General features: G+C 36.7%; 1 protein-coding gene across 1 annotated transcript; it reads right to left on the bottom strand.

The window, feature by feature from the left end:
- Positions 1-4015: 4015 nt before the first annotated feature.
- Positions 4016-13649, bottom strand: LOC130715000 (uncharacterized). Its single transcript, XM_057564991.1, has 14 exons — positions 13478-13649; positions 13329-13373; positions 13135-13229; positions 12027-12837; positions 11870-11937; positions 11219-11301; positions 10433-10532; positions 10190-10275; positions 10021-10103; positions 7133-7260; positions 6945-7046; positions 5937-6230; positions 5728-5850; positions 4016-4602 (listed from the first exon to the last, which is right to left on the bottom strand). The coding sequence occupies exons 2-14, from the start codon at positions 13330-13332 to the stop codon at positions 4219-4221; spliced, it is 2361 nt and encodes a 786-aa protein (XP_057420974.1). The 5' UTR covers positions 13333-13373; positions 13478-13649; the 3' UTR covers positions 4016-4218.
- Between the last annotated feature and the right edge of the window lie 389 nt (positions 13650-14038).

Genomic DNA, 14038 nt, shown 5'->3' with positions numbered 1-14038 from the left:
AGCTAGGCATAGAAAATAAAATAATAGTTACATGCGTATTCGAGTTTAAAGATAAAATAAAATATGTTTTAGCCTTGTATTTAATTGATGTGGTTGATGATGTAGTTGGATTAGTGATGAGGGATGGGGCTGATGTGAGGGAAGGAGTGGGGGTTGATGTGGGAGGTCGAGATGGAGAGGAGACGGTGTAATAGTGGCAGTGCTAGAGGGCGGCGGCAGTGGCTGGCTAGGGGAGTTATAGCTTCTTAAACTTTTTAGAAAAATTGTGTAACATGTGATTGAGAAATAAGAATTCAAAAAGAAAAAAAAAGTGGAAATAAGTAGAAGAAATAATGTGCTTGAAAGTATTTCTTTTAACATGTGAAAATTAAACGACTAAAAAAGAAACTACAAGAATAAGTCGTGATAAAAAATGGAATTATAAAATGTTCTGATATAAAAATTGAAGAGCTACACGGATAAGCAAAAATCTTAGAGTCTTATTCAGGTGGAAAAGTTGAACCTGGATTATACATCACCGGCTCCCCATTATATAGTTAGTAAACTCAAACCCTAGTCAAAGATACATTACTAAGTTGACTAGGCTACATTAATAGGGGAGGAAATCAAGGGAATAATAATTAAATCCTTTGACTAGTCTTGGAGATAAATAGAGGATGAATCTAGACTACCACACATGCTTGGTTGTCTTCCTTTTGGGCCTCCTTACTTCATTCTTAGGTCGTTCATCCTGCTTTGAGGCACGCTCAGCCTAATCCAAATCCATGACGGTCCATAAAAGAAGGTGAAAACTTATAAACCTGCAACGAAGCTGCATCATGAGAAGCCTTTTGAGTCAAAGCATCAACCACTATATTTCTCTCGTAAGGGACATGCGCAATAATGACTTATTCCGAAAGATTAGTGTTTCTTTGCCAATACGAGCTTATATCACTTGTACCTATGAGAAGTTTCACCATTTCAAACAATTTGAAGCACATACAACAGTTTTGTTGTCAAAATCTCAAACATGAAGAAGACCATTTTCAAAAGCTAACAATTCTACACACATTGAATCACTCTCACTCAAACCAACAGAATACTCAAACAATCATATTTCCTGTAAATCACGTAAGACACCTCCAACTCCCAAAGATTTATTGCCAGCTACCACCCACAAACAAGTGCACCAAATTGCTATCAGCAATGCTCGCAAACTCTTTTAAAAGAATAAGCCTCGCCCACCAAAGCTATTGGTAGACCGAAATCAACATTTGTCGCATAACATAATTAAGGGGCTATCTAGAATCATCAGATACATGATTATTCCCCCATATTCACAGTCATCAAAGGATTGCCACGACTAAAACTGAATTTCATGATTGCATCATCATAGGGAACCACTGCAAGAAAGCAGTGGCCACATAAGGCACATACATCCTAAAATCTAAGACTAAGGTGTAAAATCAATATTTATTCGTGCGCTTTGAGTCACGCTGACATAGTGTAAAAGCATAGAGTTTGCACCTTAATTTTTTTATAGATTCACCTTAATCGCACGGGACAACTAACATTCACATTGCCACTTCAAAATTCAACTCTTATAAATGCACAATGTCATGCACAACAAGTTCAAGAGAAATATCAGTCTTTCCAACAATTCAAGTTAGCAACAAATATGCATTTAACATTAAAATTCAGCAAGCATAAAGCAAGTATAACATATCACGAACCATTCATGCCAGAAACTCCAACCTCCATTCTACTCCCAAAAAAAAAATCTCGTAAACCTCAAGATTATAACCCCAATAAGCCAAACCATCAAATCGTCGCAGTTACTGCCCCAAACCACCATAGTCGGTGCGGGCAACAGTGTGCAAGACCACCACAACCAAACTAGACCTGAACTTAACCTTTACTACAACCCAAAAACCCACCACCATCGGTCACCACTCCACAACCAACCGAACCAATGCAGCATGGAAACCAGATTTGAGGAGCTCCCAACACAATGAGAGTGGTGATGGAAGAGGAGCGGATCACAGTTGGGATGATAAGTGCCGAATTTACGTGATTTTCCACATTAGAATCGTCACTTATTTGTTCTTAACACGTTATTTATTCCCAAAACTATCTGTCATTTGCATAAGTTGTAAATATTTAGATATTAGTAGTATTTTGTGTTAAATATAATCTTAATCATAATTAAACTTACTTTTTTTTATTTTAGGAGAAATATTAATGAAGATCCAAGCAATTAAGTGAAAGTTGAAGATCTAGAAAGAGTTTGGCGCTAAGCCCCATTTCTTGCGCTTAGCACCATTTGGACAGGGGACAACCCATCTTTGAAGGAAGCCTGGTGCTTAGCGCCATTTAAGGCGGTTCCAGACTATTTTAAAGTGGCGTTTAACACTAAAAGTGGCGCTTAGCGCCAAATGCTCGATCTGCTTCATTTAAAAGCTCGAATTGAACATAGAAAATGAGGGTTGTTTGCAACTTCTTAAGATTTTGAGAGAGAGAGCTCAACCAGAGCATAGAGGACACTTGGGTGCACGGATTCTTGATCATGCCGATGAGCTTGGAACGGTTCTAGGACGTCACGGGTCGTCGGTTTCACCTTAGTTTTCTCTTGTAAGCTTTGTCAGCAATCCATGGACATGAGTTGCTAAGTTTGTTTGTTGGATTTGGATGTAGCATTTAACTATGATGTGTTTCTCTTGATTTCTATATGAAAAGATTGTTTCTATTACATGATTCAATGATTTTCTCTTATTCTTAATGCTATGTTTTAGTTTGCACACCTAGAACATATCGATTGATTCGGCGTAAGAGCGGAAGCTACGACGTCTAGAGTCCGACCTAGAGTTAATCATCTAATAAATTTAATTGCTAGGAATATAGTTAGGTTTGTTAGTCCCTTAAACATCTGAGCTTAAAGATAACTTAGCTTTTCTATGCATGTGAGGAATCAATGTTTAGAAAAGTGAGTTATAGACATCCACTCATGTGAGAAATCAATGAAGTAGGGTTGAAATCATGTAGATGAATCATAGATAGAAATGAATTTGCATATAGAATCACATGACACTAGTATTTAAACGGTGAATTCCAAGTCCAACAGTTTTCTCTCTTGATATCTATCCTTTTTATTCTCGCTTTGTTTAAATGTGCTTTTAGTTACCGAAACAATCATCAATCTTTTGGAAATCCATTGCCTGAGTAGTCTAACTAGAGAACGACATTTGTGTTAGCAATTCCTTGCGGATACGACAAAACTCTATTCTATACTACAATTGAATCTTGAGGATTTTGAAAGAAGTATCGGTGTAGAAAAAATCTCTCAACATGGGGTCAATTTGAGAAGAGTAGAGATGAATGAGGTGTGGATTGGAAAGATAAGAGATGATTGTGGTGTGGATTGGGTAGAGAGGAGGTGGCAGCGGCGAGGAATATGAGGAGAGGAAGTGGTGAAGGGGACACTGGATTGAGTAGACGAGGTGTTAGGATTTTTTGGAGAGGAACGAGAGACAACTCGAGTTTCTAGAAGAAGGGTGAGAAAATTAAAAAAAATTATTAATCAAAAAATGATTAAAAAAAAATATTCATTTGTTATGTATCAATTTCAATTTTTAAAAAACCTAGAAACCTCCAATAGAAAAGAAGCCCTTATGCAAGGTTGCCTCATGACATGTATGACCCTCCTTAGTTATATGGTTAAGTATTCTAACCTATTTCAACAATTCTTTTTTTGGTTACATACCTATTTCAACAATTGACAAAATATGAACAGTTAGGAGCCTTATAATTATTATTAGGTACCAAGAAAATGAAAGGAAGTGGATAGTTTGGTTCTGTACAAGACTGCAACACCAGTCGCCAAAAATTTTAAACGACAAACTTTCAACTCTACTTTCATATATGAAACCGTTGCATTGTATGATGCTCTTCATTTTCCATTTAAAGTACTTAAAAAATGCAACTCATCAATGTAATTTTCACTCAAAATTTTTAAAATGTTCTGCTCAAAACTTCTGACTAGAAACATCACCAATGCATTTACCTCAGCTTTATAAAATTAAGGCCTTTACCGAAGTAATATTACATATTCTTGCTGCTATGCATATTTGACTATCACTATTTGAACACAATGCTGATTCAAAAGGATATCCAGAAGAATGATTTAAATAAATTTTGACACTGCTATAAGCTACAAAATTGGGTGTTATTTAAAATTCACACTCACATCAGAATCCCTTCCATATTATTAAGAGCTCTTCTTGCCAACTTAAATTTTTGAGTTAGAGCTTTATTAGTTTTCACAATGTACTCCTTAATGAAAAACTCAATGCCTTGACGAAGACCTTCAAGTTCAGGGGTCACTGCTGCACGAGTGAATATATTCCATACCAAGCTCTCAGGATACTCGAAAATGGCCTCAAACAGAATGCGGAAATGCATTATCCTTTTTGGTGTTAACAGGGTGATATCACTCAGATCCACAGTCTTCAAAGCTGCAAGGGAGAGAGTGAAAGAGGCAACCATTTCAGCCACGAACTTTGAAAGGTGCATTGACCTCAGAAGTGGCATTGTCTCCAGCCGCTTAAAGTGGTCCCACAGGCAAAACTGCAAATCAAAAGGCACAGAATTTTTTTTCTTCTTAAAAGTGATACAGCATAGAAGTATTATCATGATAAAATCAATTTAAGTAAAGTAACTTTGAATCAGATTCCCCTTCAAATCAAGGATTGTTACAAATATGTAATAATAGGAAGCAAGACAGGAGAACATGCTCCTGTAGTTGAAAGCCAATATATCCATATACAATTTCTCTGGCATTACATCTCCGAGAAATTCTATTTTTTAGGTTCATCTTTATAAAAGAGTAAGCATTTCAGAGAGTAGAGGAATGATCCGACATGTAAAAAGTAGTAAACCGATTTTGAAAATTTATCATCAAAAACTAAAATGATAAACTAAAAGTATGAACAAAAAAAGTTAAAGAAAAAACTTCTAACTTCTAATCAACCAATAATATACCCTAAAAAACCCTGAAATTATTCACTTTAATTGTTTCTAGCATATTGGCATTTGCATCATAATTGACTTTTGAGATTGCACCTATACACATTATACATGAAATACATAAGAGGATATTTTGATAGTGGCTGCTTATCTATCAACCTCAGATATCTGATTATGATCATCTAGAGTAAAATAGACACAAAAACCGGGCGCATTTTGTAGGAGCAAGGTTTTATCCAGATTTTCTGAAAAACTCTTCCAATTCATCATAAAGATTTTGGCAGGATAGAGCAAGATGCTTTTTCTTTGGGAGGTTTGAAAAGTCTCACATTGACTAGAAATATGGCCAAATAAGTCCTTATGAAGGGTGGAGCAACCCTCACCTCTAAGTGATTTTTGGATATAGGTCTAACCTGAATTCTAAGAGGAGGGTCACAATATTTATAGGGTGTAACGTCACAATTTTTATTTAGAAGTTTCTTCCCTCCTAGCTTTCCTTTTGGAACATTGGACGTGCAAGTACTTGCTTAAGATGTAATTATAAATTTACAATTCAATAGTTATGATGCATCATATTTCTCATAATAAGTACTCCTCTTGTCATATTTTCCCTCAATATAAGTAATAAAAATGTAACTATTTTGACTCACAAGGCGACTATTACACAAACCGACTTCAAATGACAAATTACTCATCTCAATCCCACAAGTAGTGAGAAAACATTACCTGCAGAGTGAACTTATGATTTTTGTCATACTCGCACAACTTCACAGCCAGCACTGTATAATACTTGTTAAAAACTTTCTCTTGCAAGCAACACTCCACAAGAACCCTCATTATATCTCTGTCCTGTAGCACATGAACGAAAAATATATCACGACATGGAAGGCCTCATAATTGGAAGAAGACATTATTAAACTGGAAAAGAGGCTGACCTGCTTGCCTGGTAATTCCAATCTTAGAAGCTTCTCAAATGCATCAAGATAGTCCTCCCCGCTCATTATAATACAAAAGATTGCCCTTCTGGCATCAGTGTTCATCTTTTGAGCAGCAGCAAGCTCCAGCATTCTTTGTGTTTCAAGAACATCTTTGTCTATTCTGTCAGCAACTTCTTCAACATTATCGGCTGCAGAAGCTACATCTCCAGACAACCACCATTGGCCCTTCTTATCAGGATCAAGCAACTTGCTCCATTTGAGCCCTCTAATCATAATGTCAACAGCTCTTATCTGGAAACAAAATTTAAATTAAGAATTTGAGGGACATATGAATGCCTTTTGAATAACAGAGAGAATCAAAGCAATCCTAAAGATGAATTGCCTTTTCAATAATAAATGTGCTAAGTAAACGGACAAAAGACATAACAACTAGAATATTCATAAAGCAATATCAGAGCTGCTAGGCAGAGGAAATCCGAAATCCAAAAAATTAGTAAATAAGAACATCTCTAAAAAGAGGATGATTTTGTCAAGAAAAAACCAACACCCTTGAAAGTTATTCAAAATCGTCTGTTTTAAAATTACCCACATCATAAGAATTAAACTCATTGCCTTGTCTCTCAATAAGCAATGAGCTTCAACAAAATCCTAGAGCCATAGAAAGAAAGCTCAGAACTTCAATTATATATGTTCGAATAATTCCATAAAATAAAATGCATAATTGGGTCTTATAAAACAAGGATGATCAATCATGTAGGAACATCATTTCTGAGCTGATCGTCTTGTTTAACTACACAAAACAGCACACTTATCAATGTGGGAAATGCCAATATTAAAACCTATCATAAGAAAGTTGGCAAACTAGCTAAGTACCAACTACACAATTTTTATTTGTTCAATTAAGGAATCCATTTTCTTTTGTAAATAAGCTGTAATTGAACAGTAACAAGTAATATCTTTGCAGAAAGGAACTTCAAGAACAAAAAAGCCGTAAAATATTGGTACCTTCTGTAACCACTTCTTAATCCGAGTATGATGTGCAGGGTCCTCTTTTGCCCTGCTCTTGTTGTTCTTGATGTCACATATGGTTTCAAGCATGAACTCCATCTACAAGTGTTACCAAGTAATTAGTGCTGTATTATGTATGTGCAGAAAAACTACAGTTTTCTGATAAATAAACATAGCATGCTCACTCTTTTACTGTATTTCTTTTCATGGTCATCTCCAGAGGAAGGCTTCAACTTATTTGACGTATTCTGAACACTAAGAATGAAATTTTTCATGGAAGTTGGATCATCAGCCCTTATTTTCATCCCACAACCTATCAAGACAAATACAATAAAAAGTCAAAGGATGTGATAGAGGCCCAGTTATTAAAAGGGTGTATACTAAGAAGAATAGGCGCAATGCACAGGAACATAGCCGTTATAGCCCTATAAATAAATTGTAATGTGTTGCGCACACACTCATGACACGGGGGCAGGGAAATTATATTAGGAGGGAGAGGGAGAGTGAGAGAACAGGAAAGGATTGGACTAGACTTGAGGAGAGTTCAGGGTCTCTCGAATACCCTGAGTTTTGTTCTCTTTTTTTCTTAGTTAATCCAATAATTAATTTTCATAATTTCTCTTTGCTTTCTTCAGTTTTTCCACTGTTACTGATTTGAGTCTATCAGGAAGGTTCACTACTTTGGCTAATTATTTAGCGAAATACAGCCATCAGCCATGGTACTGTACATGGAATTATCTGTTCACACAGCAATGGCAAAATAGTGATAAAAGCAGAAGAGTTATAGTCCGCGGATAAACGAACTGGCCCGCGGGCCACTATTAGATTTTAAAATAAAACAAGCAAAAAAACCTAAAACAATAGAGAAAAAAACTGATTGCCAAAACAATTCTCCAAATTCCACATTACATAATCAAACTCTAAAATATTCCACAAATCCAAAGCAAGAAGATTTCATGGTGGCGGTGGGAGACTTGAGAGAGACGGAAACCAGAAGAGAAAAAGAGTAAGAGAAGAGAAGTAGGGTACGTAAGGTAACTTGTCTGGTAAGTGATGAGTGTCTCACTTCACTTGGGTCTCTTGGGTTGGTTTTTTTTTTTACCACTCTATCAAGAATTCAAGATCAAGTAAAGTAGTTCATGGACTATGAAGATAATTTTTTTATGTAATTATATGGCCCGCGGACCAGCCTGCAAAACCGCGGGTTCAACCCATTTAAACCGCGGGCTAAACGAGCCAGCCCAGATAGGCCCGCATTTAAGTGAACCACCATACACCAGGCTATTGGCCATGCGGATCGCCAGTTACGCAGATTGGTCCGCGGACTTTGGCCCGCTTACCCAGCTCTACTTATATATAATCTCGCCCTTTCAGCTGCTGATATCATCTGGATCCAGACCTGGCTAGGTAGGTCACTGCATTGTACCCACTCCGTCCATTTTTTTGACAAAGCAAAGCATTTTTGCTTTGTGTCATGATCCGGTTATGCATTCAGTGGGGCGGACGCGGGCTAACTTAAATACAGGCTCATTTATTTGCGGGCCTACACGGGCAAACCCGCTAACGTGCGGGCCTATGCGGGGCGGGCTAGACCGCATACCCAGCTCTAGTTATGCATGCTAGAACTGAACACATGGAGTTGGATGTTTTTTTTGTCCAAGAGAAGCTAAGTCACTAAGGGCGTCTTTGTTTTTCTTCCTTTTTCCATTTCCACTAGAACAAAGTGTGTTAACATGCATCCTAACATGTGCTATCCTATTTGTGTATTTTTCTGTTAAGAGTGTGGTTTCAAAATTCAAACATTAAAAAGTGTTCAGAAAAAGTATGTTCATAGATATTTTTCCTTCTAGTAAAAGTGTGTTAAGTGTTATTTTACAAGATTGCCCTATTTGAGACTTCACGTTTATAGTATGAGTGCGCTTGTTTAAGATTATTAAAAAATGATTTTTAGCTGTCTTAAAAAAGAGATTTTTATGAAAAACAAGCTTATTTGTGTTTGGTTACTAATAAGAAACATTTTACTTCAATTTTTATTTTCTGTCTCATTTATCGCAATAGCTCTGCTTGATAAGCTAGTGAAAGTAGCTTTTTCAAATAATCTTATTTCAGCTTTTTTGGAATAATGAATATTTTTAAAACCTAAAACAAACAAGTGAAAAGTTGAAAAAAAATGATCTTCTAAGAACAAGCTGAAACAAACGAACCAGTGATTCTCATGTTCCAACACATGAAAAACGGCAGATATTCATACTAAAGCTCTTATAAGCAAGTTTTGAGAACTAAGACATAAACAAAGGTCTAACTAAATACGGGAGTGAGAGATGTGTACTCGGCACACTTCATCTTAAAGTTTATTAGTTTGCTTCAGTTAATAATTGCTTCTTTAGTTAGTTTTTTGCATTGTTAAGATTGATATGACAGCTCCCATAGCAGACTGAACTAAGTTAGAGTTTAGGCTGGTGGAATAGCTTCTAGCTGAAGCATGCTGTTAGGCCAGATCCTAAAGCTTTTCCTCAGTAGATATTACCCTTACATTCTATCTAATGCATTCATAAAGGAACCTGGCATTTTATTGAAAAGAGTAAGGAAAAACCTCTTAATTTACAGAACAGAACTCTGAAGAAGCTTTGCACCTCCCTTCCCCTCACGTTATTTATATCCTCGTATTCCTCTCACTTACTAACTAACTCTAAGTAGTTAACTAATAGTGGGGACTCCTAACAAGACTCCCTTCCCCTCACATTATTTATATCCTCGTATTCCTCTCACTTACTAACTAACTCTAAGTAGTTAACTAATAGTGGGGACTCCTAACAAGACTCCCCCCCTAAACAGTCACCTTAAAAAGTAGAAATTTAAACATTCAGCTCCTTAATGTCGAAGTTGCCCCATCCAAACCCAACAAAACAAAATGCATATGAGATCAACGAAGTAGAAAAAGACAGAATACTTTGGGTGAAGACATGAACATTTTATATTATATTTCTAACAACCTTTACAATTTACACCAGTGGAAGCTCTAATTAGACCTGAACACAAACCAAACACATAATTAAAAAGACAAAACACTTACATTGTAACACCGCCAAAATGATAGAAACATCCATCTCAGCTAACCGCTTGCTCAGCATTATTAGAAAGTCATATATTAAATCACTGAAAAGCATTAAAAAGAGGTATTATTTTAAAAATCACTTTAAAAAGTTGTTATACAAGTGCTCTGTGCATTACGCTATGCCCACCTAGAACAGACTCCAAATATACATAGATAGGATAGGAGAAGAGTAAGATTCCGCAACGAGAGATTGTCTTCTTTATGGTACTCATCCTGTGTCAAAAACATATGAAGATTATAATTTCTGTAGTCTTCAAACACTGCCTTGAGAGCAAATGCTTATCTGGAGAAGAAACTAAAACTGAAAAAGGAAACAAATAAAAAACACTTCGATAAACTAGACTTTAGTTTATTTGTTCACAAGCTATACCTCAAAGCATTTAGCAAAGGAAGCCATAAACTTTGCACTGAAGTCAATACCAACCAAACAGGCCATTCCTGCAACAAATGCAGCAAACACAGCAGCATACCTTCACAAGAAAAAAATTATCAGTTCCCATGAAGTGAACACTACGTAAAAAGGCCAGAAAGATGGACACCAGAATAATTCACAGGAGTTGGTATTGGGGACAACACACAATACTCAGAGTTATTTCAGAGAGAGAATATGAAATATCCCAGGACAAGCAATACTCTGAATCCCTAGACTTCACAATAGGAACAATAAAACTCACACTCAAGATTAGTTATTAGTTATTAGTTATTCTAAACTAAAAAGAATCCTGCATAACAATATCTTTAGCCATTCAATCATATTAAATACATATTTTCTCAGATAAGTTTTATTTAACCATTCCCTTTTCGTTTTGACAAAGAATGTTCTGAACATCTTGCTTTTCCTATGTTTTCATTCTTGTAAAATTTAACTCCTCCGGCAATCTGCATCTAAGTATTTAGGTTATAACTAAACTAGAAATCACTATACAATCAACTTTTAATGGCTTAACCATTTACTATTTGACACTACAACTAAAGTTGATTGAATATCTTTATTAGTGTTCTGGCTTGGTCATCATTGTTATTTGTTAAGGCTTGGTTGTTGTTTTTGTATCTTTATTTATTTTCTGACCTTCCCATACCACCACAATGATGCTAAGCAAACTTAGCAACTTCACAGAGGAAGGTAGGAGTAAAATAGGAAGGAAAAGAAACTTACTGTTCATTGCCACGGGGGCCACTAGAACATGATGCTAAAATCTCTTCAATCGTAATCCGAGATGCAACACTACGAGCAACAGACTGCATAGAGATTACATCTTAGAAGTTGCTGTTATAATTCCAAAAGAAACAAACTGTTTTTGTTTAACAGAAGCAACTAGTCTACAAAAAGTAAAGAATAATGCTACCAACACTCATGTTAACACTCTCTTTCCAACTCTCAATCTTTTATTGGTTGAAATTCATGTGGGCCCACTAAAAATATGGGTCCCACTTCCAATTTAATGAATTTGAACAAATAAAAGAGTGTTGAAGTGAGTGTTACTAGAACTCCTCAAAAGTAAAGCTTCACAAACATAGGCATATATCAAAAAGTTGGCAAAGAAATGTCTGCTTCACCAACATAGGCATCTATCAAGAAAGTTGGTAAATAAATGTCTCAAGCCCACAAGTCAAGTAGTTGGACTAAAAGTTAAATGCAAAGTTAATAGGAATGAAAAAAACAATGTGCAAGACTCCATATAGTCATTTACATTATCTTTGTCACCTCTTCTTTATCCATTTCAAAAGAAGATAATATAAGTTAGATAACACAAAATCGGTCAAGAATCCATTTGTCAATTGTCACACAATTATAGGAGTTGCATACCTGAAAGATCAAGGACAGTTCTCCAGTAATTGATTCAACATTAGATTCAGAAAGCCTGTTAAGAAGGCCTGCAGAAACAATTTGGAAGAAAAACTATTAACGGTAGGCAGTTAAATATGTGAAGTCAAAACAAAGTCGCTGCTCCAGTGCTCCTTACCGCGCACACGTCTTCGAATTTGAGTATGCTCTTCAGGTTCATTGCCAGCGCGAGCTCTCAAGTGAGGTGCTATATATTTTTCTTTTGCTTTCTTCACCAGAACTTCAGCAGGAGCAACCTGTGATGTGACCTCTGTCCCACAGGATTCTGGAGGCTTGGACATGTCACCGGCATCATGCTCCGCGTCATCTTCCAGCTGTTGATCTGGAGATTTTCTTTTCTTATGGTTCTTCCTCGAAGGTACACTGTCAGGAACTTCTGATGCTACATCTTGATTATAAGTTTCTAAAGGCCCCGACGCACCATCTAATACTTGTTCTTCAATCTTTCCCTTTGACAACTTATGCTTCTTACTCGACGAGCTCTTCTTCTTCAACCGCTTCACAGGAAATTCATCGGTATCGGAATCCTCCCCTTCTCCCATTAAATCGGCAAACGATGACATTCCTTCAAGTAACACATTCAGCCCATCATCCATCCCGCTCAATTTTCCTTCCTTCACCTTGAGCTTCTTGGAAAGTTTTCTTTCCAATTCTATATCCTTATTGTCCTCTACGGAAAAATCCATCACACTCATCTTAGCCCTCTTCTTCCTTAAACTTCTTTGAGCATCCTTGCTCATTTTCTTCGGTACAGAGCCACGAATTTCCTCTGGCACATTGTATTCTTTAGCAGCCTCATGTTTCCCAGAAAAAGATTCCAACTTCACAACTTGTTTTTCATGGGTATTTGGACTAACTGACTGGTCTAATTCACTTTTAGTTTTCAACTCCGAATCATTACTCCCTCCTTTAATAGCAGCTCTAGATTTCTATAAAACAAAAAAAAAAACAATTTTTTTCTGTCATTGCTTTGGTGAGAGAACAAAGCTAAAAAAACATGCACTACGCGCTTATGCAAATGTTTGGGAGAGCTTATGCAAACAACTTGTTTTGAGCTTATTTTCATAAGCTACTCAGGATAGCTTATGAAAACGAGCTTCTGCTTATATATAGCTTATTTTCAATTTAATCTAATAATTATTTTAAAATAGCTTATGAATAAGCGCTTATTCATAAGCGCTTATGCGCTTAATTAAGCTGTTTTCCCAAACGGAACCTAAGATTACCTGGTGGTTGAGCCAAGATTGGTGCTTTGATGCATTTTTGGCCAATCGGGATTCTTTCCTTCGCTCTCGGCGTGATTTCCCAGCAGCTTGTTCCTCTGAAAACAGGAGAAACAAAAATTTGAAGTCACTTAAGATTCAATGCAAAAGTTAAAAATAAAAGATTTTTCGGATTTTTTGTTAAGAATGAGGGTTACCCATGTTTCCAATGCAAGGTTCACAGCTGGAACAGGAATCTAAAGCTGAAAATCACGAGAATAAAAAATTCAGGAATAAACAAGTAGGCATAACAACATATTCGCAGAACAATTGAAGAAGAAGCAACGAAGAGAAGCGACGTGCGTGCCTTGGCGGTTTAGTGGCGGTGGGTATGCGAGACGGTGGCGCCGGAGAGGAAGAGAGTTAGGGCTCCTTCTTCTGCCAGCAACGGCGGTGGCAACACAGGGTAAAGCAAGGGAGAAATATTGGTCTAATGTTTCTGCTTCTGTCACCAATTGGGATATGGTGAAATTACGAAATTTTCCTTAATGGCTTAATGTATACTTCAATTTTCAGAGTTAAAAATAGGGTTACAAAAAGGATATTTTGGTTATTTTAATGATTTAATCTTAAATATCAAATATTTTATTTATTCCAACAGGCAGCATGCAAATTCAGTATGAAGCTCGATTTGCCCCAAGGTGTCAATGACTCAATCGGCACCTTCCATCATCCTATGTCGTTACCTCAATTGGTTGGGATTTTCCCCCTCCGGGTTGGGTTAAGTTTAATGTTGACGGTTCAGTAAGGGGAGCTCAACGACTGGCAGGGTGCGGTGGCGTTTCCAGGGATGATACAGGGAAATGGTTATACGGTTTCTCCAGGGACGTTGGCTCCTCCAATGTTTCTGTGGCGGAATTTTGGGAGA

The sequence above is a fragment of the Lotus japonicus genome, chromosome 1 (assembly GCF_012489685.1).
Source record: "Lotus japonicus ecotype B-129 chromosome 1, LjGifu_v1.2".
NCBI lineage: Eukaryota > Viridiplantae > Streptophyta > Magnoliopsida > Fabales > Fabaceae > Lotus > Lotus japonicus.
This window is presented reverse-complemented; position numbering and strand designations above follow the sequence as displayed.